Source organism: Streptopelia decaocto (genome assembly GCF_964273445.1).
Source record: "Streptopelia decaocto genome assembly, chromosome: 1".
Taxonomy (NCBI): Eukaryota; Metazoa; Chordata; class Aves; order Columbiformes; family Columbidae; genus Streptopelia; species Streptopelia decaocto.
The window spans coordinates 16,720,299-16,746,142 of record NC_138663.1 but is presented as its reverse complement, the minus strand read 5'-3'; the positions used below and the strand labels follow the sequence as shown (position 1 = coordinate 16,746,142).

The following is a 25,844-nucleotide window of genomic DNA, read 5'->3' as shown; positions in this document are numbered from 1 at the left end:
TGAATAAAGGGAAAATGCCAGCAGTAAAAGAAAAGGCACGAATTAGTCATTTGCAGAATCATCCTGACAAAAACCTCTTAGTAAGGTGCTGAATCTTGTTTTTTTCTGCAGCTGCAGACCGAGCCCTGTGGTTGCCCTGCATGGAGGGAGCCTCTGGGGAGCCGGGGGACCGTGAGCCCGGCTCCCCGCTACGCCCACAAAATGCTGCCTTATCAACTATTCTTAAAGAGAGCAGGCATATTGCAGGCAGCATCCTTATTTTGAAGTTAACTTATGTCATTTTAGTCATTACAGCAACATTCAAATATTAAAAATCTACTTGAAAGATAATTGCTCTTTTGCATAAAATGACTAATACATCTGCTTTTTTTTTTTTTTTTTTAATGTGGACTGTTGTGTGCTTAAAAGCTTAAATGTGATTGCTGATGCAGTCTGGGCTTCTCCAAATAAAGAGCTTTACAAGCAAATGTGCACAAGCAATAAATACATATATACCGGGAAAATTTACAGAATAAAACTGTAGATTCACTAGCAAATGCCATCATGCTGCGATGTCAGAGTCGATTTCCAAAGAGGGGGTGGGAATACAGCAAAGCAGGAGCTGAGTGCTGTCTGCCTACATGTGTCTTTAGAGAAAACCTCCGTCCCTTGGATGCAGGAGCAGCTGTTGCTCAGGTCTGAGGCTCAGGGGTGCGCAGCAGCGCTGGCTCCTCCCTGCCACAACACCGTGTGTCACCTTCGCAAGGCAGGAGTTCACTGGCAGAGCCTGTTAACCTCTGCCAGCTGCCAGAGAGGCAGCCTTGGCTCCCACCTTTGTTTTCTGGGGTGGGCAGTCGTGACCCACAGGCAGGGTGATTTCTGTCTAGCGTTCCCCCCGACCATGATCTGTCACATAGAAAAACCCTAAATTCTGACCCAGTGTGTGATAGGAATATGAACATCCCTCTGCAAACTCTAAATTATCTCTTCTTGGAGCAGAAATCAGGGAGAATTCATCAATGGTCTAATGAAACACTGAATACTCTGGGTCCTGCCAAGTGTGAGAAAGACACACAGATTACAGGTCCCCTGGAAATAAGTGCCGTGCCTTTGTACTACTATGCACCAAATATTCCTGCTTATCGAGGGAGAAGTGGAAGAATTTCAAAGGCTTCCCACAGCCCTCTGGATCCTGAGGTCCGCCAACCTGTGCAACCGCAGCGGCTAAAGAAACACCAGACCAAGCCCTGGCTCTGCAGTGAACACACGGCTTCTGCGTCCAGCAGCTCTGCCCTGCTGTGCCCTGCACGATCCAGTTAACACCTTGGCAGGCAAAGCACAAAACAGAGGAAACCCACCACATTTCGTTTAGATTTTTTCGTTTGTTTTGGTTTTGTTTTTTCGAATGGGAGTCAAACGCACCATCAGTGTTTTCAACGCTGAAATCAAAGAATACGACTGAATGCACTACAACATATTATTAACTTAGTACCATTTTACATAGCATAGGTTCACAGGAGACTTCTATCAACTCATTTGTATAATAAAATACTTTCAAAATACTTAATAAGAGGGATATTGTGAATGACAAAGCTAGTTCAAGGGAAAAAACATCACCCCAGCAGGAGACAAGACATTTTAAAGTTTTTTTCTCCCATCATCACTATGAATCTTAAATTTTCCAGCAAATTTTGAAAATAAGCACTTGCAGGTATGAGCAACTGAAGAAGTCTATAACTTTATTCATCCCTTGTTCCTGGATTTACTTCTATTGGAGTGCAAATGGGATAGTAGCAAGGGGGAAGATGCAATTTTCCTTCTCTACTTTTAAAAAACGTTTTAATTTTAATATCTCCACATCATTTTCACTGCATTTATGGACCATGCCTATAAACATATGCAGAATATGAAATGCAAGCCAGCAGTTGAATTTAGCGATAGGTATGGCTACTTGCTGCTTTTCATGATAATTTCCATGGGAACAGAAGCTTAAGAGAGGCAGTTTGAACTACATATGTGAAAAATGATCCCCATTTTTAAAAACCCCAATTCCAACTTTGCAAAGTTAGATTAGAAAATGCTGCAATCTGATGTAAGCAAGGAACTAAAATATTACCACAAGCCTTTTAATGTAATGACATTAGCCTTTACATTTTGTGTTTATTCATATGTTTCAAAGACAGTTGCTGCAGAGGTTCCCTCTTCCTTTTTCTAGCAACATAGAATCATAAAATTGTTTTGGCTGGAAGACACTCTCAGGATCAGAGAGTCCACCCATAACCTACCTCTAGCACTACACTGTGTCCCTAAGAACCACTCCAGGAGTCCACCACTTCCCTGGGCAGCCTGTTCCAATGCCTGACAACTCTTTCCATGAAGAATTTTTTCCTCATATCCCATCTAAACCACCCCTGGCACAACTTGAGGCCATTTCCTCTTGTCCCATCACTTGCCGCTTGGGAGAAGGGACCAACCCCCTCCATGCTACCACCTCCTTTCAGGTAGTTGTAGACAGTGATAAGGTCTCCCCTCAGCCTCCTGTTCTCCAGGCTGAACGGCCCCAGTTCCCTCAGCTGCTCCTCATCACACTTGTGCTCCAGGCCCCTCACCAGCTTTGTCACCCTCCTCTGAACATAATAAGATGCATTGTCCCTTTACTGGACTCTAGGCCTAATTAACCTCTGGCATACTGGGGCAAAATGACAGCAAACAAACTATTATAGCAACGCACAGGGCACGTTGCAGCAGCTGAATGGTCCCATTGACCCCAGTGCAGCTGTGCTGGTGCACAGGAGCTGGATCTGCTGTTGGACTGGGGTGTCTTTCTGAACAAGCCAGCCCTGTTGTCTTTGCACAGTGACCTCAGGTGGGGTTAAAGCCATTCCTGTTCTCTCCTTTTTTGTGGAAAGAGATCCCCTCCCCTAATAGCTCTTCTGTTGTTTTCACATTTACATCTTGCTTTTGAAGCCCATGAGAAAATGCAAATATCATACAATTACCTGCAAGCACAACAGCCAAGATACACAGCCCCTTGCTCCTCTTCATGGCTGAACATCAACTTCTGCAGGTGCACGAAGCCTTTTATTCAAGGCATCGGCACGATAAGCACTTGTTCCGATATGCAATAAGAAACCTTGCAAATATTTTCTCAGCATTCGTATCTCACATGAGATTAATTATAACACATGACCTTGCCTGTATTTCAGAACACATCTAACCAGATATGATGTACTTACTAAGTTGTCCACAAACCTGTGAATTCCAGCTTTGAGAGAGAACAAGACTTTCCCATGATGACTTAATTTTTCAGAGATCATCTTCATTTTTTTTAAACAAAAATTTTCAGACAATGAGCCCAGTGCTTACCTTTTTCTGATTACATATTATCTTTTTTTCATATATGTAGTCTTATAGTACAAATTTAAAGTTTGGAGAAGAAAAATCCCCAGTTGATAACACTCTATTAAAACAAGACACTGATAATGCGACGTTCACAAAATGACAATTTTCTTCTGAATACTCAAAGGCAAAAACTTTGAGTAAAGCTGTGTTCTGCAGTAAGATCTGGTTTAGGTGGAATGTCTTCCTAGAGGAAATAAATAAATAAACATATATTTCTATACACTTACTATCCAAGTTCTATCAGGAGACAGCTTTGTCTAATGAAATGTCTGCTTTGTCAAGCATCACCAGAGAGAAACATCTGCAATTCAGACCACTGCCACAACAGCCCCGTCCCATATGGATTATCTAATCAGAGCAGCCTGATGCCTGGCAGCAGGTCATAATTTCCCAGCTTCATAAAGACTTCTGTCCTGCAGTTGCAGAGCAACACTCGTATGAATCTTGCACACACACTAAAAAACTGCAGCTCCTCAGTGTTCCCAGGTGAGAGGCAGAAGCCTCCAAAACTAGTGGTCACCAAGCTGTTGGCATCACTTGCGTAGGTTGGCACAGCAAGTGGCCTTCAGCCACTGGGCCAGGTGGAACAGGGACCCTCCACCAGGCACACGAAGCCTCTCACATGGGTCTTGCACGTAAATCTACTCCGCACTGGGAGTTTTGCTCAGAGTTGCTGACACGGTGCCAGATCTTTTGTGTGTACAGCTCTTAAGCGGTCAAAAAGCATGATAGATAAACATCAATTGGTATTGCTGCTGTTAATTTTAACTAACCTACACATTGTTTCTGAACGATATGCATCATTACTCATTACTGCCAAAACTTGGAATAAATCGGTAGCCTCAAATCACAAGCCGTATGCATTTTCATCTCCTTTCAAGCTGAGCTATGAAGGATATAATTCCTCCAAGATGAGTAAGAGGCATCAGAACCCTTCTTTGTTTGACAGACCATATGTAATATGGTAAGACCCGTCATCTCCTTGGAACAGGAGCCATCTGCTTCATTTTGAGTCTGCACAGTACTTGGTATGAGGGAATCCTACCAGGGTTCCTAAGCACTATCAAAACACAAATAATGGCCAACAAGAACACAGAGGTGGGACACCAGAACCACCTGTGGACTGCGTTACTCAGCAAGCTATTCTACTGCATTGTGTAAAATTGTGCATTTTATATTCAGGGCCTTTGCAAGGGAAATGATTTTTTAATAAGGAAGTATGATGGAAAAGGCAAAGAAAAGTAGTTCACATTCACATCTTTATTTGTATTACCTACATAAGCTATAATTTACAGACTGATATTTCTGGAGAAAAAAAAAAAAAAGCAAAAAACCAAAAGAACAACCAAAACAACCTCAATATCCAAACACTGCAAGTGAATCTACACAATTTTAAAAAATTTGCAGAATTTACAAATTAATATTCAGAGCAGCTGGGTAAATTATACATCCTCCCTCAATATCCACACTCTAAGAGCTTTAAAAGTCATACAGGCACAAGATAAGATATTTTCTTTGTACAACCAACTATTTACATAGCTTTTTCCAATACACGTGGTTCAGTTCTCAAAGTAACTGCCAAGGTTTGCAAAACAGTGTATTTAAAATACGTTTAGCAGCATATAAAATTAGATAAAAAGGAAAGACATTTTGCTTTAAAAAGGAAAATGTGAGATGATAGAAACAAATCCGTAAGAAAAATAGATTAAGATATATTTCTGTTATGACATTAAGAACACCTAGTCATTACAGAATATAGGCAAAACACTAATAAAACATACCAATTTGTGAGCATTTGAGTTCTAGTCCTGAGCACAGAGTATACATAGCTGCACAACTTTGGTCAACAAGGATTATATGCCAACATTAACACAAATCATACGGCGTTCACTGTTAGCAGGTACGGCCATGTCAGACAGATGTGTCATCAACAGCTTCTTCCTACCAGTTATTCACTCCACTTTCCTAACAACAGTGTCAGTGACCTTTAGAATCTTGAAACAATGCCTGTCATAATCAAAGGCTTATTATTGGGACATCATCATTCCCCTGCTACCCTAAAATGCAAAACAGCTGATCATACTTGTGAGTGAAATACAGCAGAGCAGCATTCTAGGTTATAATTTTGAGATGGTCATTAGAGAAGACTGATTTCCAGTTAATTTTAACTGCAAGTGTTACATATACACACACATTCAGCCATAATATATAGACATGTATATGTGACCACTGAGACACAAGCATGTTACCAAGGGTTATTTTTTTCTTAAATACAGTACATATTTTAAGGACAGCAGGTCTAAGTAGAAGAGTTCACTCTTATTTTTCAGTTCATTCCAGTCATCAGTGTTCACCTAAAAAGCATGCAGCAAACTGCATAGAGTGCACCTCAAATCCATCAATATATTCATTTATCCCCATCATTTCAATTACTGGCAAGATCTTCACTTGCATCTCCTGTATCTGAGCTCTGTCCATCTAATACGTTTCGAGCTTTCCAGATCCTCACAGTGCGGTCACTGAAAAACAAAATAAAGCACTATTAGAGCTGGGTAATGAAACTGGGGAGGAAGAGGGACAGCTCAAGTGTCTTTTCCTGAAAGGTATTGTTGGCGAAATAAGATTTCCTTAATGGATATGCAATGGTCATTCCACCTCCAGGAGACTTTGAAATCCAAGATTTACAATATTTAAGATTCCTGAACGTTATCACAGCACTGGCTAATACCTTTAACTGTTTAGGCAGGTATATAGAAAAAAAAAAAAAAAAGTAGGAAAGGTAGGAAAGTAAAAAACCTAGTCTAATATTACTTCATTCTTTAAGATACAACTTAATAACAGCAACAGGTTTAAGTAGACTGATATCAGAGAGAAGCTTCCATGATGCAGCTATTTGCAACTCAGAAGACCACAAACAGCCAGTGTACTACAGAACTGGAGGGGCAACAAAGATGATTAAAGGAGTGGAGCATCTCCCTTATGAGGAAAGGCTGAGGGGAGCTGGGTCTCTTTAGTTTGGAGAAGAGGAGACTGAGGGGTGACTTCATTAATGTTTACAAATATATAAAGGGTGAGTGTCACGAGGATGGAGCCAGGCTCTTCTTGGTGACAACCAATGATAGGACAAGGGGTAATGGGTTCAAACTGGAACACAAGAGGTTCCACTTAAATTTGAGAAGAAACTTCTCAGTAAGGGTATCAGAGCACTGGAACAGGCTGCCCAGGGGGGTTGTGGAGTCTCCTACTCTGGAGACATTCAAACCCGCCTGGACACATTCCTGTGTAACCTCATCTGGGTGTTCCTGCTCCAGCAGGGGGATTGGACTGGATGATCTTTCGAGGTCCCTTTCAATCCCCGACATTCTGTGATTCTGTGGAAAGACAGACTCACTAGGACAAGACATTGTCCTAAAAAAGCATGAGAAATTATAAGAGGTTAAATCAAACAGGATCTGAAATGTGCTCAGTTTTCATGAGAGGTGTCAGTGTGTAATAAGAAAAGGTAAAAAAAAAAAACACACAGAACCACAAGACACAAAGCCCCCCCCCAAAAAAAACCAAACCCTGAAGAAACAACCACCCCCAAAAACCCAAATCCCTTCCCCAATTCAGAAGCCCAGGAGAGGCAAGTTGTAATTCTGTACTTTAGCAACAATCACTATTTGCACAATTTTAAAGTACATGTAAGTAAAGTATCACATGGAATGTGTTACAAAACTCTATCATAATTAAAAAGTAAAATAAAGAATTAGCCTTGTTAAATAGCAACTTATACTGTGAAAGAGAAGCAACGAATTTCTCATCAACACCGAGTCATGTGACTAGCAAACGTTGACTCGTGTATTCCTTATATTCACCCCAAACAGGCCAGGAGGCAGCAGCTGGGATGGACTTCAGCAGAGCACAGAGGTTTTCTGGCTTGAGCTTTCACTGTGCTTTAAATGGTCAGGGATACCTCACATTCTGTAGACCTTCACCACAATGTTGTAATTGCCAAAAGTTGGGATTTTCTTTCACTAGTAATAAAGAAATTTAACATTCACGCATGTTCTAAATTCATTGATAATCTTTAAGCAAACAGAAACATCAGTGTTGATGTTTCCACACCATCTGTGAATGCTTAACCATGAAAACCGGCCACCAAATGGAGAAACTTAGCAACTCCCGAATGGGAAGTAGTCCTGCTTCGATTCAGAAAGCCCTGCCTGTATTCAGAAGAGCAGAAGCTTCCGTGGTTGGCACCAGAAGACAACACAACAGCTTTCACAGCTCCTGCGCTCAGACTGCTCTGGTAAGTGGGCTCTGTTGCTGTCTCCTGTCCTTTCTCCAGAACTGGGTATTTTTTGTGGTCAAGTCTGCTGGGGTTTCAGGTACTAAAGTTGCTCACTTTTACTGAAGAAGCAAATATTCAAAACCGGGTTTTTAAAAGGACACTGGGACAGCTTGCAAAGCTTCTGCTGTGTGTCAGCACATCAAACGGCTTTTAGAGAAATTATCACAGGTCAGTAGTCAGTCTTAGTACTAAACAGTCCAACTATAAATAAAAGTTGGTAAAATTCTCACTGCTGCCAAATTCTCCCTGACATCCTGTGAAGTGGTGGTCTTCAAACATTTTTGATACATACCCCATCACACATTAAAAAAACCCAACAACATTCACCCTTACTGTATATTTATTAATCTATCAATTATATACCTGAACTACTGAAGTTCTAAATATTTTCTTCCCACACTTCAATGGATCATCTTGTGCATGCCCTGGGACACACACACCCTACTTTGAAGACCACTGCAGTATATTATTAGCATTTAAGGGCCCTGTTTCCCCACGCTTGCTATGAAATGATTTAAAGAGCTGAAGATCTCCTAAATTCATTAGCACCTGCAGAATCACAGAATCGACTGGGTTGGAAAAGACCTCAGAGATCATTGAGTCCAACCCTTGGTCCAACTCTAGTCCGTTTACTAGATCATGGCACTAAGTGCCATGTCCAATCTCAGTTTAAAAACCTCCAGGGACGGTGAGTCCACCACCTCCCTGGGCAGCCATTCCAATGCCTGACCACTCTCTCTGTAAAGAATTTCTTTCTAATATCCAGCCTAAATTTCCCCTGGCAGAGTTTAAGCCCATGCCCCCTTGTCCTATTGCTGACTGCCTGGGAGAAGAGACCAATCCCCACCTGGCTATAACTTCCCTTCAGGTAGTTATAGAGAGTGATGAGGTCACCTCTAAGCCTCCTCTTCACCAGACTAAACAAGCCCAGCTCCCTCAGCCTCTCCCCATAGGTCTTGTGTTCAAGTCCCTTCACCAGTCTTGTTGCTCTTCTCTGGACCCGCTCCAGCACTTTAATGTCTTTCCTGAACTGAACACAATACTCCAGGTGTGGCCTCACCAATGCAGAGTACAGGGGAAGGATCACTTCCCTTGTCCTGCTGACCACGCTATTTTTGATACAGAATTGTAGCAGAAGCTAGAGAAAAGAAATATTCATGGAGAAGAAAAACTCACTCTGCTGCTGTGAAAATCTGGCTGGAATTGGTGCAGATGGCATTTATAGGGCTGTCGTGTCCCTTCATCTCCCCAATGGGTGCGAAGGTTTCCACGTTCCAGAGTTTGATGTTTCCTCCTCGGCAGCCGCTGAGCAGAACCGGAGCAGCAGGTACCAGGCCAAGAGCACACACCCAGTCTTTGTGAGCATTAGGAACTTGCTGAAAAAGAGAAGGCAGGTGAGTCTCACAGGACTGCGAAAAAAATTCTAGAGGAACAAGCACAGAAATGGAAAAATCCCAAGTTCAAAGCCCGATTCCTGTCCTGCAGTAGATTTGCTACATGACTCCACGTGTATCCCAGCCCTGGGGCTTCTCCTCCTTTACAGCAAGGAGGGTGATATCTTCTATGAGGCTACTTCTATATCTTGAGTTTGTTTCTCTTTCTGCAATAGTACTGCAAAACAAGAAGAAAATCCAATATGCACAACCAACCTGATGTGGAACAAAAATTCATTTAGGATAATGTTGAATCTGCATATGTTCAAATGCATATTTGAACATATGGTCCCTGTGTATGTTTCAAGTCTGTCTGTAAAACAGCTATAAAACACCTAAAGAAAATCCAAAATACTGCACAGAAAATACACCAGGGAGACAGAAGCTGTTTCTATATTTTCTTTCCTCCTTTCTTCTTTTCCCATTACAGATGATAAATTATTTTGTGATGTAGCACTTCACAAAAATACATCAGTTCTTTATTGAGGAAGGACACTAACATTTTACTATTAATTCAGAAAGCAAAATGCTGCACAGACCAGCTGAGAACACCATGCATTTGGTACCAGCACTGGGGAAATAAGAGCCCCAGTTTGTCTTTTAAGGGGACCAAAGTGGCTCTTCCCCAGTTTAGTTTAGTAGGAACTGCTTTGGTTTGCTGCCTTTCTCATGTTATGGAGGACATTCAGCTTCTGAGGATCATCTCGATGTTTCACCTATAACACGCTGCTATCACAACACCGATGGTCTGGTCCTGCAGCACTTAATGAAACTGAGAGGGGTGTGGTTCTCGTACATCTGAATTTTGCCAAGCAGTGTTTTGTGGCTTGGGATGTTGATGATCTCCAAATTAGTTTGAGTAGCATGTTTAAGTGATTTTCACCAGTTCTAGAGGATCACATTTGTTTTAACACATGGATGACAAAGAAGGACATCTATTGAAATGTTAGCATTTATACTTGAAAGCAGCTCAGCTCTGTTTCACATTTATTTTTTTCCTACATCTAAAACAACCAAGTGTACACACCACAAAAAACTGCAACAACAGAAATTCTGACTGACTATGAGTCAGGAGGAAATTCACACAAGAGTAGTTGAAGGAGTGCAATGGGTCACAGAGCAGCTGTGCAATCTGTGGCCCTGGAGATTTTGAAAACTCAGCTGGGCAAGGCCTAAAAAGATAGCGAATAAGAATTCTTTATATTGTTTTGTCAAACACTTTGGTCTCACTTACTTGAAAAACACCAAATACTTTATAGAAATAAATAGAAAGAAGGAAGTGTGAGATAATTTTTATTAAGTTTTACTTTTCAAACCAACAAACAAAAGGGGGAACATGAAGTATAGAAATTATGAAATGCATATATACCAAAAGGAAGATAAGAAAAGGCATGCATCTAGTCCACTGTTACATACTACTTCACCCTTCCCCCTTTATTCTTTCTGATGTTAATTGCAATGGCAAAAATGCACATCGCATAATATTTTAATGAGCCTAAAATGCAAGAGTGAAGATGCTTCTTACAGCTTTAATAAAGTCACCCTGAAAATACAAAATCTTTCCTGTTCCTGCAGTCCTCCTGTCTTCACTAACAAGCTGCTTAGTGCATTCCTCTAGACAGACAGATGAGAGGGCAGATGGCCCAGTATGGCCAAGTGAAGATTTTCTGTAAGCAGCTGAATTTCTGAATCCTTATTTTAACTGTGAAGTCTTAGTATTCCAAAAAGGAACTGGCAACTAATTGGACAACTTTGAAAGAAGGTCAAGAAAGTTTGTATATTTATGGAATACACAGTATGTCCATATGGAAATTTTCTTCTGTCACATGTGACCAGTCCATTATTCTCCCATGTCTCAAAACTTCAATATTCTATTTGTTTCCTTGCTATGAATCTGCACATTAAATGCAAAAAAGACACATTACTCGTCCCTCTAAAAATTATTAAATGATTGATATCTAATCTAACCAAATCCCTGCAAAAACAGCAGTATCTTCTGGCATCTGTTTTTCTGCCTTCCATTTCTCACACGGTCTCAAATAATTGTCTCTCTACCTCAACAACCTCTCATTCGACCTAAAAGTACAGACTAGTTTATAGCAATAGCCAAAATCAAAGTTCTCCATGTCAAACAAATTACAATGAACTTCAAAGTTTCCCTGGATTTGAGGTCCTTTTTGCACCCTTCCACCTTCTTTTCCCCTGATTTTCTATTAGCAAACAGATTATTATGTGTGTTGTATAAATTATTTAACATATGCATTGTATAACAAGACGAATGGAGATCTCAATAATCTTTTTAGAAAAAAAAAAAAAAGACTTGGTGGAGCAAGGTAGGTTGTAAACCCTCTTCACAAGAAAATACTCTGTAGCCTGATCTAATGTATTGTTTGTCATTAATGAGTCCTCAAGTCCAGAACTTACTAACTTGTCAATGACAAGGATGATATCCAATGGTTCCAGTCACAGAGGAGGCAAGTGCTGCCTTCATTCCAAAGCAAAAAACCAAACCTCACACACTCAAAGCTAAAATAGAGGGACTGACCACTTCATCAGAACTTGCTGACAGTGCATTCACTGAAAAGAGAAACAACTGCATTCCTCGTGTAAAGATCAAGTACATTATTGATTTTTAGTCTGTGCTCCGCACCTTTACCGTTAAAAACATCAGTATCTAAGTGAACAGTCATCATATGAGCGTGAACATTTACACAACCTCAAAACAGTTCTACAGCATGACTGTCACATTAGGTGTGTGATTTTTCACATTACCTGAAGAAGGTCTTTTTGAGCCAAATCCCATTTCTTAATTCCATTATCTCTGGATCCACTGAAAAGGTTGTCTCCCATAATAGCAAGTGCTTCAATGCCATCATAATGAGGGGGTTCAAAATTGTGTGTAGGACTTACACTTCCAAGAGCTCCTTCAGTTACATCGAACATCTACAATAGATAAAAGATCAAGTATGTTAAGCTAAATTATCTGTCACCTAACCAGCTTGGAGGATGTGCAGTGAATAACTTCAGGGGAAAAACTCAGAATCTTGTTGCAGACCACCATATCATGATGTACCTCCAACAATATTTATCTACCAGAACCATTCCTTTCTCCTCTTCTACCTCTTGCCCGAATCAGGAATGCTTCAATAACTTCTGAAAAGATTGCTCTGGGAAGAGGTGCTACTACTTGATTACGAAATACACACTGTCTTCACAAGGAAGAGCCTATATATACAGCGTGTGTGGGCTAGAAGGACAAAGCTTGTGAATGAGCATGGGAAACAAGACTCACCCTGGGAGAATTGCACAGGCAGCTGCAGGAAGAGGCATTAAGATGTTTTTCTGGACAGGATGTTTAGGCAAGCACTACAATGTTTTCCATGGACTAGGCATACCTCTCTCCTTGCCAGCGCTCCAACAATGGGATCTCAAAACAGATTCTTTAAGAGAGGCCATTTTAACAACCTAAAGCATAATCAATCCCATCAGGTTTTTTGTCCCTAGAGCAGCAGGATAAGCAACCCTGTTTCATTTTGCGTTGTAGCAGGCCAGAACTTACCCAGTTAGACTGAGCTGAGGAGGAACAGATGAGCTCTAACTCTTTAAACTGCTACCTCTGTTTCACAAGCAAATGTCAGACTTCATCCCCTATTATTTGCTCTTCATCGACCTTTTAAAATGAATAAGCTTGGCAGTAGAAAAGTGACAGCTTGGTCATGTAAAAGAATACCTTAAGTTATTTAAAGGTATTTTAAAAGTTACCACATTCAATTAACATGCGCCAGTTCAGTTGTAACAAAAAAGTTCAATGATACACCAGAAAAGTTAGGCACTTAGAGGTGACTAGTCCTGGCTCAGTAGACAAGACAGTAGTTTCCTGTGGTAGGGGAAAGCGGCAGCTGTGACCAGACCTACTATTCCCAGTGGACCTTCCCATGTGGAGGAACCCTGAGAATTCCCAAACTGCTGCACTGATCGTGCCCATAGAAATCATTTCTAAATCATAGAAATCATATCCAAAGCGGTTTGATTATTATGGAGGTATTCACCTTGCAGAACACACGCTACTCTGAAGCACATGCACATACACATGGCCAAAATATCCCTATATATTCCAGTGATGTAAGTAAGTCAAGAGGCAGGCACCTCATAAGGATTTCTGTAGCCTACCCACAGCAAGGGAGCACACGAGAATGGCAGATGAACTTGCCTGACTGTTGACAGCTGTGTTTTCCAAAAGCCCTCCCATGACCTTGCCTGTCACATGAGTTGGTAGCATGACAAACTTGCATTACATGATCACAGCCTGTTGTCCCCGCTGAGGTTCTATACTCATTACTGTGCCAGGAAGGCAGCTCTTCACTAACCCAATATCCTGAACTGTGCAGAGAAGTAATTAATGAGCACCTCTCTGTCATGCCACTGCCTAGGAACTCTCTGGCCTCTAACCACAGGAACTACTGATGGTTCAAACCCATGGCCCAAACCATCAAGCTCCCAGACTGTCTTCCAAGGTGAGGCCAGCGCACAACCAAGCATCCAAGAATCGCAGGATAATATAAAAAAGAGAAAGGCCAGCTCAGCGAGAAAGCTCACTCAGGTCCTGGTGCCCGCTCCACTCCTAGACACGTTTATACACTTTTTCCAGTGTGTGAGAAGTACAAAGGTCAGAATGAAGGCACTCCCTCATAACAAGCCAAAGTATCTTGCTCATTCTCTCTGGGGCCTCATGAATCACATGTTCTTTGCAGTGCGAGGGGCAGCTTCATGGGGGAGCTGATGTATAGTTCCCATAGTCTGGTGGTTCGAGCGTACTCCTGAGAAACAGGAGTTTGTGGGTTCACATAACCCCTGGCTGAGTTGGGCCCGAAACAGAAAAAATATGGACAAGAGAAAAAACAAACACACACAAAACTGAACACCGCTCCCTCCAGAAACAGATTGCCTATCTTTGAGTGAATTAATCACAATGCCAAGAAGCAGGAAAGCATTTTAACACCAGTGTCTAAGCTGCGAACGCAACTCAGAGCAACCTGCATGCTCATGAATACACCAAGTAGACTGGGCTCCTTGGCTGAAATATGCTGACCTCCCCTTGTCCTTCCCCACCCAGAACTCAGGTAACACTTAAGCAAGAGCCTGGGCTGGACTCCATACTATCCTCTGTGGAACCACACAGACCGTCTCTGTTGAGGCAATCAGGTCTGCACTCAAAACAAAACACTGACTTAAGATACTCTTAAATAACATTTAGCTCTTGGAAGTAAGAGTTATGAATATTTCTCCAAGACTTCCTGCACCTGATGTCCACTTTACTGGGGATTAAGAAAAATTTAACTACAGAAAGCCATCCAAATAAAAAAAACATAAACAACACTGAAATGATAAGCATTGATTAAGACTGAACATTATCCATAATCTATAACTGATAAAGAATTTCCATTTTGGCTGCCACGTTTCAGATACAGAGATGTGAGTCACTTCTGCTGAAGCCTGCATCCCCTGCTGATGTGAAGAGATAAAAGAAATAAGCAAATATTAATGGTTTACCTTTATATAATGATCCTTCGAACCAGTGACAATAAGATCTTGTCCATTGGAAATTCGATCTACAGTAAGGCACATAACAGGACCCTGGTGACCAGTTAACTTTCCTGTAGACTGAAATCTTCAAGAAAAAGAATAAATGAGGATTTGTTATTTGTCCATACATCCAATACAGTCTATAGCACAATTTCTGCCAGATTGGATCTTTCTATTTTCCCTTATGTCTTCACTATTCATGTCTATTGCTCGTATCCATGGGTTAATGTTAAATGTAAACAAAAGCTTATTTTTATGTAAAATAATAATTTATAATAATAATTAAAATAATAAAATAATCATAAATAATAAAATAATAAAATCATTAAAATTTTAATAATAAAAAAAATAATTTTAAAAAATAGAAGGAAAGACAAAGTATTTTCTGTATTTTGAATGTACTCTTTAGGTGTGGGTTCTGTTTGGAAAACTGCTATTATAGCATGGCTGTCATAGTTCCATATTATATTACATAACATCAAATGGTTTTCATCATCTCATCATCAATTATTAATCAGGATTCATGCATCTGTCTCCTTACAAGAGTCTGTTTTATAGTGCCTGTCTTAACAAAACCTTGTGTTCTTCCAATTATTTTTTGCTGAAACAATTTACCATAACCTTAACACATGAGGAAATCATGAGCACCTCCACATATGTGGAGTCGATCCACACCTTGACCATATTTTGCCTGGGTTATGGATGTTATCATAAACAGGAAACATTTCATTGACTTTGCATCGTATGCACATGTAACCACCTAAAGAACATTCTCTGCTGCTAGTGTTCAGTACCTTTTCAGGTCCCACATCCTCACTGAGTTTCCAGCAGCTGCATAGAGGAACGTGCCAGTTGGATTTAGTGCAATTTGATTGATCTGGTTCTCCCCAGCTGGGATAGCGACTGTTCTGTTAGTACTTGCCGAGCACACATCACCAGGCATCGCTTGGCCCGAAGATCTGAATACAGGGAGGAAGAAGAAAAAAAACCACAAACCGCTACATCACGTTTTTCCTGCTTTGCATACTGTTCAAAACCAGATCTATTTACCTGAGCAAAGAGGCTGCAAGCCAATTATGAATAGAGAATATTTGGCAAAACACTATAGGCATGAATGCAAATTGTTTCATGTTTCCATATATTACCAGTGCACCATAGTGACTTAGCCTGAACACACATAGAAAGCTTCCAGCCTCAGTGTACTTGAATTACACTATGCTGCATTACTGAATTAAATCGAATAAAATTTACCTAAAATTGAGACTGATTTAAACTCTTGGCATTTGAGGTTTAGCATACTTACGTCAATGTCCGAATACACTTAGCAGAATCTCTGATGTCCCACACCTTGATATAGGAGGTTGAGACTGTGAAGACCAGGCTAGTGTAGTTGCAATATTTTATGGAAACAACATTATTTGGATGACCCCCTAGAGACATAATCTCTTGTCCAGTTACCAGATTCCAGACTTTACAGGTACGATCTAAATAAAGACAAGCAAACAGGAGGGACGAAAATATTTAACAACTCCACAGAAAACTCATGCTTTTCTAAAACTCAGTAATTTAAGAAATCAGTACATGCGTTCATTTGTAGTCATCCATACCCCTCCCTTTAGGTAGGCACTACAGAAAACAGCTAAATTTAATAGATCTTAAAGAATACACATGATCATCACCCACCATCAAAACTAAGCAAGATTAATCATTAAATTTTATGCATTCAAGATACACGTGTTAGCTCCCACAGCATTTCAGAAGGATAAAATTCCACCTCAGGGAAAGTGAAGATACAGACAGTTTTGAGGCTGTAAACTTTGGATGATGACAGATTAAGAGAAGACCCCAACTTTTAATTCAAGAATTCAAGGACATAGTTCAAGAGGCACTTTGAGGCTCAAAATGACATAGTACTGACTGCCACAACAAAACTACAAAGGTAAGCCATCCAAACTATTCAGTGCTTTAGAACCCTCTGAAAATCACAGCTTAAGTGCTTTAGTCACAATTTTCATTCAGTAGCAAAGGTATTTAAGTACTGTGACCTTTTGTGTACTAAAATCCCAAATGCATAAAAGTTTTCAAGAATTTTGCAACACAAATGGAGAGCACAGGAAACTCTGTTGTACCATGTCTGTACCATCCCATATATTTTCAGAAGCACATTGTTACTCAAATAAGTGGAGAGAATGAAGAGTGTAGATAGTAGTTATAATAGCACAAAGAAAGAAAGTATACCAAGAATTGTCAGACATTAAAAAAAAAAATAGAGTGTGTCTTGCTATTTTTAACAGCCCACAAGTAGAATAGCCACCTGAATATTAGCAATGGAAAACCTGCATCTGGATGAGGTTATCTCTGGGTTAATGTAGGGATAAAAAGGATGCCCTGAAATTTCAAGGTTTATTCATGATGTGTACAGATGAAAAGGAGAGTCTCCCTATCAGGAGGTGTTAACTTCTTCCAGCCACCACTCTAGCTGCCCTTAGCTTTCGGTACTTCAAGAAAAGGAAAAAAAAATAAAAAGAAATAAAAATCACAGATTATCACACAGGTTCTATTTGGGAGAAATAGAGTCTGCCATAGCTTCAGCTGCACAATTAAGAATATAACAAGTCCTTTATTATAAGTATCTTATATGAAAAGGCCTAGAGAAAAAGAATATGCAAAAAAAACACTTTTTGAGCTATATTTAAAAGAGTATTCATGAAAAATGACCATTGAGGTCTGGTTATGTTATCTTCAAGCCAAAATGGGTGATTACAGTGGAAAGTCAGACAGGAAGAAAATGTTTTCTTCCAAAACACTGTTTCTGCCACATTGAGGAGTTCATAGACTGGTGGCACCATCCAGTACAGAATTCAGTGACTACTAAAAACCCAGTTCCTCCCACAACAGCCATACAACTCTTATGCCCACAAGAGATGGGCAACAAGACCACAGGGGAAGCAGAAAATGCCCTTAGTTCTGCTAGAAGAATCAACTATGGTGTGAAGACTCTATTCAACTCTGTAGATAGCGCAGGCAAAGATGTGCTAATTCCCACCTCTGTCCCTACCCTGAGGCTATTACTTTGCACTGCACATCAGGTGTGCACATGTTACCCTGATTGTTTCCATCATATCACTCAAGAAATGTTAATGTTATTCTCAATAGATACTTTTTCCACTGCAAATAAACAGCCAATTACTACCCATTGGAATTAAAAACCTGTAGATAATTATGGTAAATCCTTCTTGAGCTTATGTTACAAAATGGATCCTCACAATTTCCACTGTGTTTACAGCCCTGAGCACAAGCAGAGAATTTCACAACATCCCATGTTGTCAAAGCAGCCTCTGTAGGCAGCACAGATGCATGGAGCTTGCCCAACCTTTAGATCCAGTGAAGAGAAGATCATCAGTTGCATCCACACAAAGCACAGCCTTGGTATGGCCTTCAGCTGTATAGATACACTGAAGTGGGGATGATCGGATGCATTTTAAAGCAGGGAATGGGTTGATTATCCCCCTAAAGAAAAGAAGAAAACGTGAGTTGGGCATAGTAATAGACACAAATAAAATTATTTTATTTAAATGCAGGGGAAAAATTAATCTAATTTTCTTACATGTGAGGGCAGAACAGCTGAATGCCTTTCATAAACTATGGAAGGATCTTTACTTTTTAGCTTCAACAAGTGTCAACTCTGGACTATCAGTTAAAGCAAATCACATACACAAACAAATGAAAAAAAGACAAGACACTGAATGTTTGGTGCACAGGTAAGCCTGTATAATGGATGCTTAAAGCTCCTGGATGCCTAAGACAAACCTTACGACTGCAAATAGCATAAAGACATCTCAATCTAAATAGGGCATCTGAAAAAATAGTGCAAATTTATGGTATCTTGCCAATTCCAAACTAAGCAGGCATTTCACATCAGCTGCCTTCTAGAGGAAGGCCTGAGGAATTGCTGCTAACTTGTATGCCTGAGGAGGGTTCCTACTGCGCCTGTACCCAACACCACTCTTGTACTCAAATGGCTAAACAGGATTGTGGTTGGAATACAGACAGCTCAGAGGAATCTTCCTGGGGATTTGTAGCTAGTTGTGTGGTGGTGCCAAAAGACTAACTCAGCCTAAAAAAAAGAAACAGAGTTCACCCCAAATAAAAATTATTTAGCAGTCTAAAATCCCATGCATACTGCTGCACACACACGGACCCCGCTGATTTCTGTGAAGTGTAGAAAAGCCTCAAGGTAATGCGCACAAACATGCAACACAACGCTGTGACCTGATCTGCTTGCAGAGAAGACTCATGGTCATGCTCTTCTGCATATTACACATGTAACTGTGAGAAAAAGGAACCAAGCCATAGCCCTGTCTCACACACATACACAAGTGTCAGGTGCTTTAGAAAATGCAAAAATTCCATAATATTGCCCAGAACCTTGCTACAGGAAGGAAAAAAGTCCTTCCTGATACTATCTAACTTTGTGGCAATTGGCTGGTTTATCTAGTAGAGTCTTTGAAATTATTATATAATACATTTTTACTGCTCAGGACATCTTCATTCATATAATTCATTACTCCACAATCCTTTTCTATATTTTACTAATATTAATATTGCCTTAAATTGTTTGACATTAATGCCTCATTTTGGAAAGGCTTTCACCTTTCAATATGCATCTTTCTATGTTTTCAAGAGTACAGGAACACCTTACTTTATTCTTATTATTGGTTTATGTCTCTATGCTTTTGTTTTCTAACACCATCGAAAACTAACATGGTTTTCTCTGTAGTATTCCCCAGCGGATCACACTGCCTCTAGGCCGAGTTACTCCTGCTGCTGTTCTCACCCACACATTCCCTTGACAAACCATGTAAAATACATGTCCCAGAGCTATTTATCTACCTGTGTGCAGTGCTCTGAAATCTACAGACAAAACACACTACAACTGCTACAAGGACAAGACAAAGTCACCATCATATTATTATGAGTCCTTTGACTGCCCTTCTTGGTAAACCAATTTTTCACTGAGTACCAAAATCCTAAGCCACAGGTTAGGAACCTGAGTGGGGACATCTCTTAAGCCACTGCACATTCTGTCAGAAAGACATAATAAAAAAACCTATGGGTTTTCATTTACTCTAGAATTTCATTTTTAGTGAGTGACCAAAGCATACAACTGAACGAGAAAAACAAAGAAGAGAGAAGCACACAAAACCTAAGAAAATGTCTGCTCCTCTTTTTTTAAATAAAAGAAAGAGAGAGAAAGAATATGTCTAAGGGAGAGTTTACACCATAGTTCATTTGAAAAGAAAAAAAACCTGACATGCTCAACACAATAAAGAACACCCTAAAAAAGAAGAGGGAGAGACATGCTTGACCAAAATCGCAGATTTTTAAACTTCTGGCAAAAGCAAAAGAGATGCAGTGCACAAGTATCAGGAAAAGTCATGCAGCAAAACGAAACTTCCTAAGAACTGGACTAACTTCAGTGAGAGACGCCAGGAAAACAGAAAAGAGAAAGAGAAAGTACCTGTGTACCTCCGACAGAGAGGAATCACTTTCATCAGACCTACAATCAACAGTGGTGGAATTGTGAGGAGAAAGAATATAGGTATCAGCAAAGTAAAGCCTCCATAGGAGAAGAACAAACAACAGCATGGCCAATTCAGAAAAGCAATGCAAATCCACATACAGTATGCAGCATTGCTCATGGTGTATCTTAAATCTCTGATAATATGGGGCTGGGGGGAATCAACCTTAAAACAGCACTCTCAGTAGTAGGTTACACTGGTAGACTGTCTCAGCACAAGAATCTGAATAACACCAGCTAAGCCATTTCTTATTTCCCCAACATTTTCTTACAGAAGTAAAGGCAACAAAGTAAAAGGAGAAGATTGATCCATAATTTAACCTCTGTAACATAGTGCTTGTTGAAAATGTCAAAAGGAAAAAAAAATCTGAATATCAATGCCTGTTAGGTGTAGAAGAAACATGTAAAATGTTAATCATAGAACATAAATATTAAACATATTGATAACCCACTGAAATAAGAACACCAATTTGCAAGTGATCCTAAGTTCAAAATCCTTCACCTCTCATTTTCAAAAACATTTAAAAATAAAAGAAGAGAAAATACACATCAAGAAAAAAAGTCACCCTCCATGAACATTTGCAGTATGTCTTAAGATGTCCTTCATTTTCAACTCGAATCAAACAGACTCAGCAGTTTCAATTTGACTTCAAAGTCAGTCCAGAGAAAATGAAAAGGGTTAGGTGGGAGTTAGCAGTAAGGTAAAGGTAACATAGCTAAGAGATAAAGAAGTTATAAGCACAGTTGAAAGCCTTGCAAACTACTGCTTGCTATGTGGTGACTCTGCAGAACACTAGAAAAAAAGCAAAGTTTTATAAAAAACAATCGTGTAAGCAGACAGGAGCAAATTCTTGTCGTGCTACAGTCAAAGCTAAAGGTTTATTCTAAGTTTAAGTTGCAGTTCTTGGTGCCGCCTGGCATTAGTATCAGTACCGAAACCTGCAATAAAGATTCTGCTCAAGTCAAGTCTGCTGCAATTTGGAGTAAGGCTCCTAACAGATGCTTAACATGCAAGGAAACTCAGCTCCGTTTTTCCTAAACAGGTATGACTATCATCTGCTCCTCCAGATCACCTCCTGAACTCAGTCTGTTCAATAATTTGGATAATCTCTAAACAACTGTGTTCTAGCCATCTCAACATCCCATCCTCCAGGGTGCTGTTGTGACAGCCCTCAGAGCAACACTGGAGCAACCAAATAACTGTCAAAAGCACCATTTCCTAAATTGCCAGCTAAACTCTACTTTTAGGTATAAACACGCACACAAATACACATACATCTAAGAATTTCACTGTTCTTTTATATTTTGGGGTTTAAACTACAAATACCAGACATAGCCTAGAAAACAGGAAACAAGGTTCAGCAGGAAATTGCTTTTCTTGAATTTTCACAATGGTTTCATGGAAGTCTAAAGTATTTTCTCTGAAAACTACATGCAAACACAAGAAATGTTTCCTCCTGTCTTGCAGGAGAAGGACAAAATATCTAACAGATACTACACTGATAACTTGAGCATACTTTGCAATTCCCTGGTTGGGGGCTGAGGCTTCCCTCTGTGACTTACTTATCCTGCTGAACTGATGTGTTTCCCTGAGAAACAGTAAGACGACTAAAAACATTCATTTCATTACGGGGCCGGCTTGGTGGGGAAGTAGGAGGTGACAGACTAGCCTCTGGGGCTCCAGAATCTGAGCTACAAGAAAAAAAGAACATCTTCTTTAACAGGTTATGAATGGTTAGAGAAGTTAAATGCAACATGCCTCAAATGTTAGATGCCCTTTTCTTAAGCGAATAAATAAAATTATAATGCTAGCTACAGATATTTCCCACATAAGTCAATAAACTGCTGCGGAGTGCAAGGTGGCACAACGTTCAAAGTTTATGTGCAAACAGTGAAAGCTCCAGGCAGAAAGCACACATATGTAAAATGAAGCAATTATTATAAAACTGCAGTTTCTTGGAGAAATTGATTACTTCCATTTAGTAATAACAACAAAAAAAAAGTCATTTGCAAGTGTTCCAAAGGACATAGTCTCAGGGCTCTGCTCCCAAGTGATTTTGGACAGAAAAATACTCTGGGAAAAAATAATCCACATATGGAAGTTAAGCAGAGGATCATTTCACTGTCTAAAATATAAACTGCCTTAGAATTAAATACAAAAATACAGATTTTTTTTTTTTTCAGGAAAATATACCCAAGGTTTAAATTATGTCCGCGAAAATAAAAGAATCTTACAGTTTTTGTTCTTTTGCCTTTGTCTTTTCCATTGTTTTCTCATAGACTTTTCTCTTGGCTAAAGGTGAAGGCTCAGGTATCTTCTTCTCTGACAGAGATGGTTGTCTAGAACTAAAGCAAGAGGAATAATTATCTAACTTACAAACTTGCTTTTCTTACATTAACTCTCATTCTCCCATTCAGATTTCAAATTTCAGAATGCACTTTATCATTATCTCTTGCATTTATGGACTCTAAATTTGTTCTCACATTTTAATATGAAAACACATCAAGTTTATTAACTTTCATAGTTCATCAACATATGAAGAGCCAGATACTGAATACACAAAGGAAAGCTACTAATTCAACAATAAAGATATGACTAAAAGAAACACAGTAGAGCATGCTGCTCAAATACAGATCACAGAAAAGACAGAAGGTCTGATTAAGATCTAAAATTTCAGATTCCACAACTTTCACCTACAATAGACCACTTTTGCATTTACAGCCTGACTATTATAATAACACTGCCTCTCCTTGTCTCCTCTTCCCTTCCTTCTTGCTTTCCATCCTTCCCTCGTCTCTCTAGTTATTGCTCTGACATAATTCAAGTTCACAGTCCCTAGGTTCTTTGTCCCAACCTTTTACTCCCCATTAAAAATAGCAAAAGGATGAAAAATATACTATTAATGCTCACACCCAAATGTCAGATAAAAAAAGAAGGGCACATGGATGGTCTCCTCCCTTCTGAACTCCCGTTTCTCACTAGCCGGGCAACTGGAAAAGCAACTTTGGCTTTGGTTTATCACTTTTTGTGTGTGTGTGTTGAAGTTGTTTCTATAAGGACCAGAAATACCCACCAAAAGAGAAAAAGCAGATTCTGAAAGTGCTTTTGTGCCACACAATTTTATTAAGCAAAGTTCAGTTGGCAGGTCACCTGTTTGACATGGTTATCAGCATCTGTTCTCAGAGCTCTATGGGCTCTGGATCTACATTGCTGTAGCTTCTCTACAAGAGTGAAGCTGTACCAGGTCTGTGCTATATGAAATCCTCCTGGGAACTGGCATGCAGGATAACATGATTTAACAAGGACAGCACAACCAAGAACAGCTGCTTGACTCAAGTAGCTGAGGCTGCCTGAAGCAATCACATGGACACTGAACACAAGCCCTGCCTGGAAAGAGAAGGTCCTGCCTGGAAAGAGAAGGTCCTGCCTGGAAAGAGAAGGTCCTGCCTGGAAAGAGAAGGTCCTGCCTGGAAAGAGAAGGTCCTGCCTGTAAGATTTAGTGGCAAGAGTTGTGTGCAGACCCTAGAGCTCCCCTGGCATCTTCAAGAGGTGGGAAACAGAGGACAAGTGATAACCTGTCTGGTTTTGCACAAAAGCATAGCAGTTAAAGTACAAAAAAAAAAAAAAAAAAAAAAGGGAGAAGGTGGGTTCAATTCTCTCCTCAAGGCCAGAGCACCCTTTTCTCTGCAGGGCTCCCTTACTTCTAGGCATACTCTGCAAAGGACACAGAAAGAGGGGGAACAGGACACAGTACCTCTCTCTTTATGATGGACCAGTATGCATTTAGGAATGTAAAAAATATTGCGGTTACAAGGTGAATCCTGTGATAGGCCTGACAGCTAGATCTTTCAGCAAGGATGACAAACTTGGACTACAGTCTCCACTGCCATGGTTGCGCTATGAGTCTTCTGTGAAGTTATTAGACTAAATAAATCACACCAGAAACCCAAACTCAAGCTCCTCTGCCTCACACCAGCATCCTGCATACTCAGACATGGAGTCAACTCCCTCTTGCTCACACTCTACCTGCCCCTTGAGTCTTCCATCTTTGACTGCAGAGTGGCACGTCCTCAGAAGAAGGTGCAAAGAGCATGCCCATATTATGAATTCCTTTTGACAGCCTGGAAATACAGGTATTCTAAAAATGCAGCAGTATTCCCAAGCATAGATGTAAAAAACAGGTGCATTATGTCAATCACCTGAATGAAAAGGAGCAAGAGACACACCTAATTACAGGCTTCCATTGTCCTTTCAGATTTTCCAGGACATAAGACATCTGACGAGCTGGCACAAAACCTACAGGAGGCCACTCTAGTCTGAAGAGGCTGCTGTAGATGAGTTTAGAATATCAAAGGACAATGGCACTATCCATCTTTGTGAACAGAATTCCAACCAAAATAACTGTTGCCCGGGTGCATTTAAGCACCTCTCTGAATCACCACAGATCCAAGAAAATTGAGGGGTTTCCAAAGTGGAGCAGTTTGTACATATAAAGACACCTAGATTTGCCCCATAGCATATAATTAATTTCTGTCACTTCGAGAATGTGTATTTTGGATCACTGTTACTGCTTCTACATCCCTGAATGCCACTTCAGTAAGTTGCACAAGGGAGGTAATATTTATTGCAGATAAGACCACAATCTGCTCCAGAATAACGTATTTTATTATACAATATGACAGCACTACGGACCCCTATAGGAGGGCCAGATGGCTGACAAAGAGAAGCTTTCTTCAACAATGACCAGTGACCAGCAAAAATAGTAACACCGTATAAAGTATACTGAGTTCTAGTTTTGAAAAAGCATCTAAATTGCAGTAAGGAAGCCACTGCAGACTGATTGTGGGAATTTCTGGTCACTTATCTGCTAAGACATGATCAATAACAAACCAAAATGTACATGAGGCATATTGCTGATGAAACTGATTTACTGACAGTGCATAACTCTCTAATGCTCACGGAATACAGTTTTTGTAAAATCCCATTTTGCCTCATTGCTGGCTCACTTTCACAAATGGATACATTCTAGCAGATGGAGAGAGGCAAAAGTTGGTATTACCTGAGTCTTGGATGCCAGGTCATAACACTTGACGTTTTTAATCTTGAAGCTTCAAGAGTCCCTAGTGATCTCACACTAACTGCTGAAAACAGTGGGTTTCTCCACCTATCCTCACCCCCAAGAGCATTCTTTCCAAGCAGATTCTACTGGTAAAACGCACTGAAGCCATCCGCATGGGTTAATAATTACTGTCAGCAGTCTTCTGCTGTTCACGATTGCCACCTCAAGCAGGTGCTAGAAATACACAGTAAAAATAATGCAAACTGCAAATGTACATTAGGAGGAGACTGCTGTAAAAATATTATGCAAATAGGACAGATGGGTAGTGAAAGATGTCTAATTCCAGGATCTGTAATATGAGGATAGCTATGGGGCACAGCTTTTCCATATTGCTGAACGTGGCAAGCGCATTCAGTTTACGCATGAGCTTGTGCAATATAGGAGCTAGTACCTAAAAAGCCAAGAAAAGGGTC

General features: G+C 40.1%; 2 protein-coding genes across 11 annotated transcripts in view; both read right to left on the bottom strand.

The window, feature by feature from the left end:
* The window catches only part of LOC309451348 (sucrase-isomaltase, intestinal-like), a gene marked incomplete at both ends in the record, with an annotated part of 59,599 nt that extends 56,575 nt beyond the window's left edge, over positions 1–3,024 (bottom strand). Inside the window, one exon of the mRNA XM_082074975.1 lies at positions 2,979–3,024. Coding sequence (XP_081931101.1) covers positions 2,979–3,024 — 46 coding nt within the window. The remainder of the gene's footprint in view (positions 1–2,978) is intronic.
* A 1,597-nt stretch (positions 3,025–4,621) lies between these two features.
* The window catches only part of KIF21A (kinesin family member 21A), a 91,930-nt gene continuing 70,707 nt past the window's right edge, over positions 4,622–25,844 (bottom strand). For 6 of the 10 annotated variants that reach the window (XM_082076220.1, XM_082076222.1, XM_082076223.1 and 3 more), the window contains 9 exons: positions 22,547–22,657; positions 21,875–22,003; positions 18,104–18,240; positions 16,034–16,214; positions 15,525–15,689; positions 14,698–14,815; positions 11,920–12,090; positions 8,891–9,090; positions 4,622–5,900 (listed from right to left, as the gene is read on the bottom strand). In XM_082076220.1, coding sequence (XP_081932346.1) covers positions 5,807–5,900; positions 8,891–9,090; positions 11,920–12,090; positions 14,698–14,815; positions 15,525–15,689; positions 16,034–16,214; positions 18,104–18,240; positions 21,875–22,003; positions 22,547–22,657 — 1,306 coding nt within the window. In that variant the 3' untranslated portion in view covers positions 4,622–5,806. Of the gene's footprint in view, positions 5,901–8,890; positions 9,091–11,919; positions 12,091–14,697; positions 14,816–15,524; positions 15,690–16,033; positions 16,215–18,103; positions 18,241–20,251; positions 20,291–21,874; positions 22,004–22,546; positions 22,658–25,844 lie in introns of all 10 variants that reach the window. The other 4 variants (XM_082076229.1, XM_082076221.1, XM_082076225.1 and 1 more) reach the window with 3 other exon arrangements.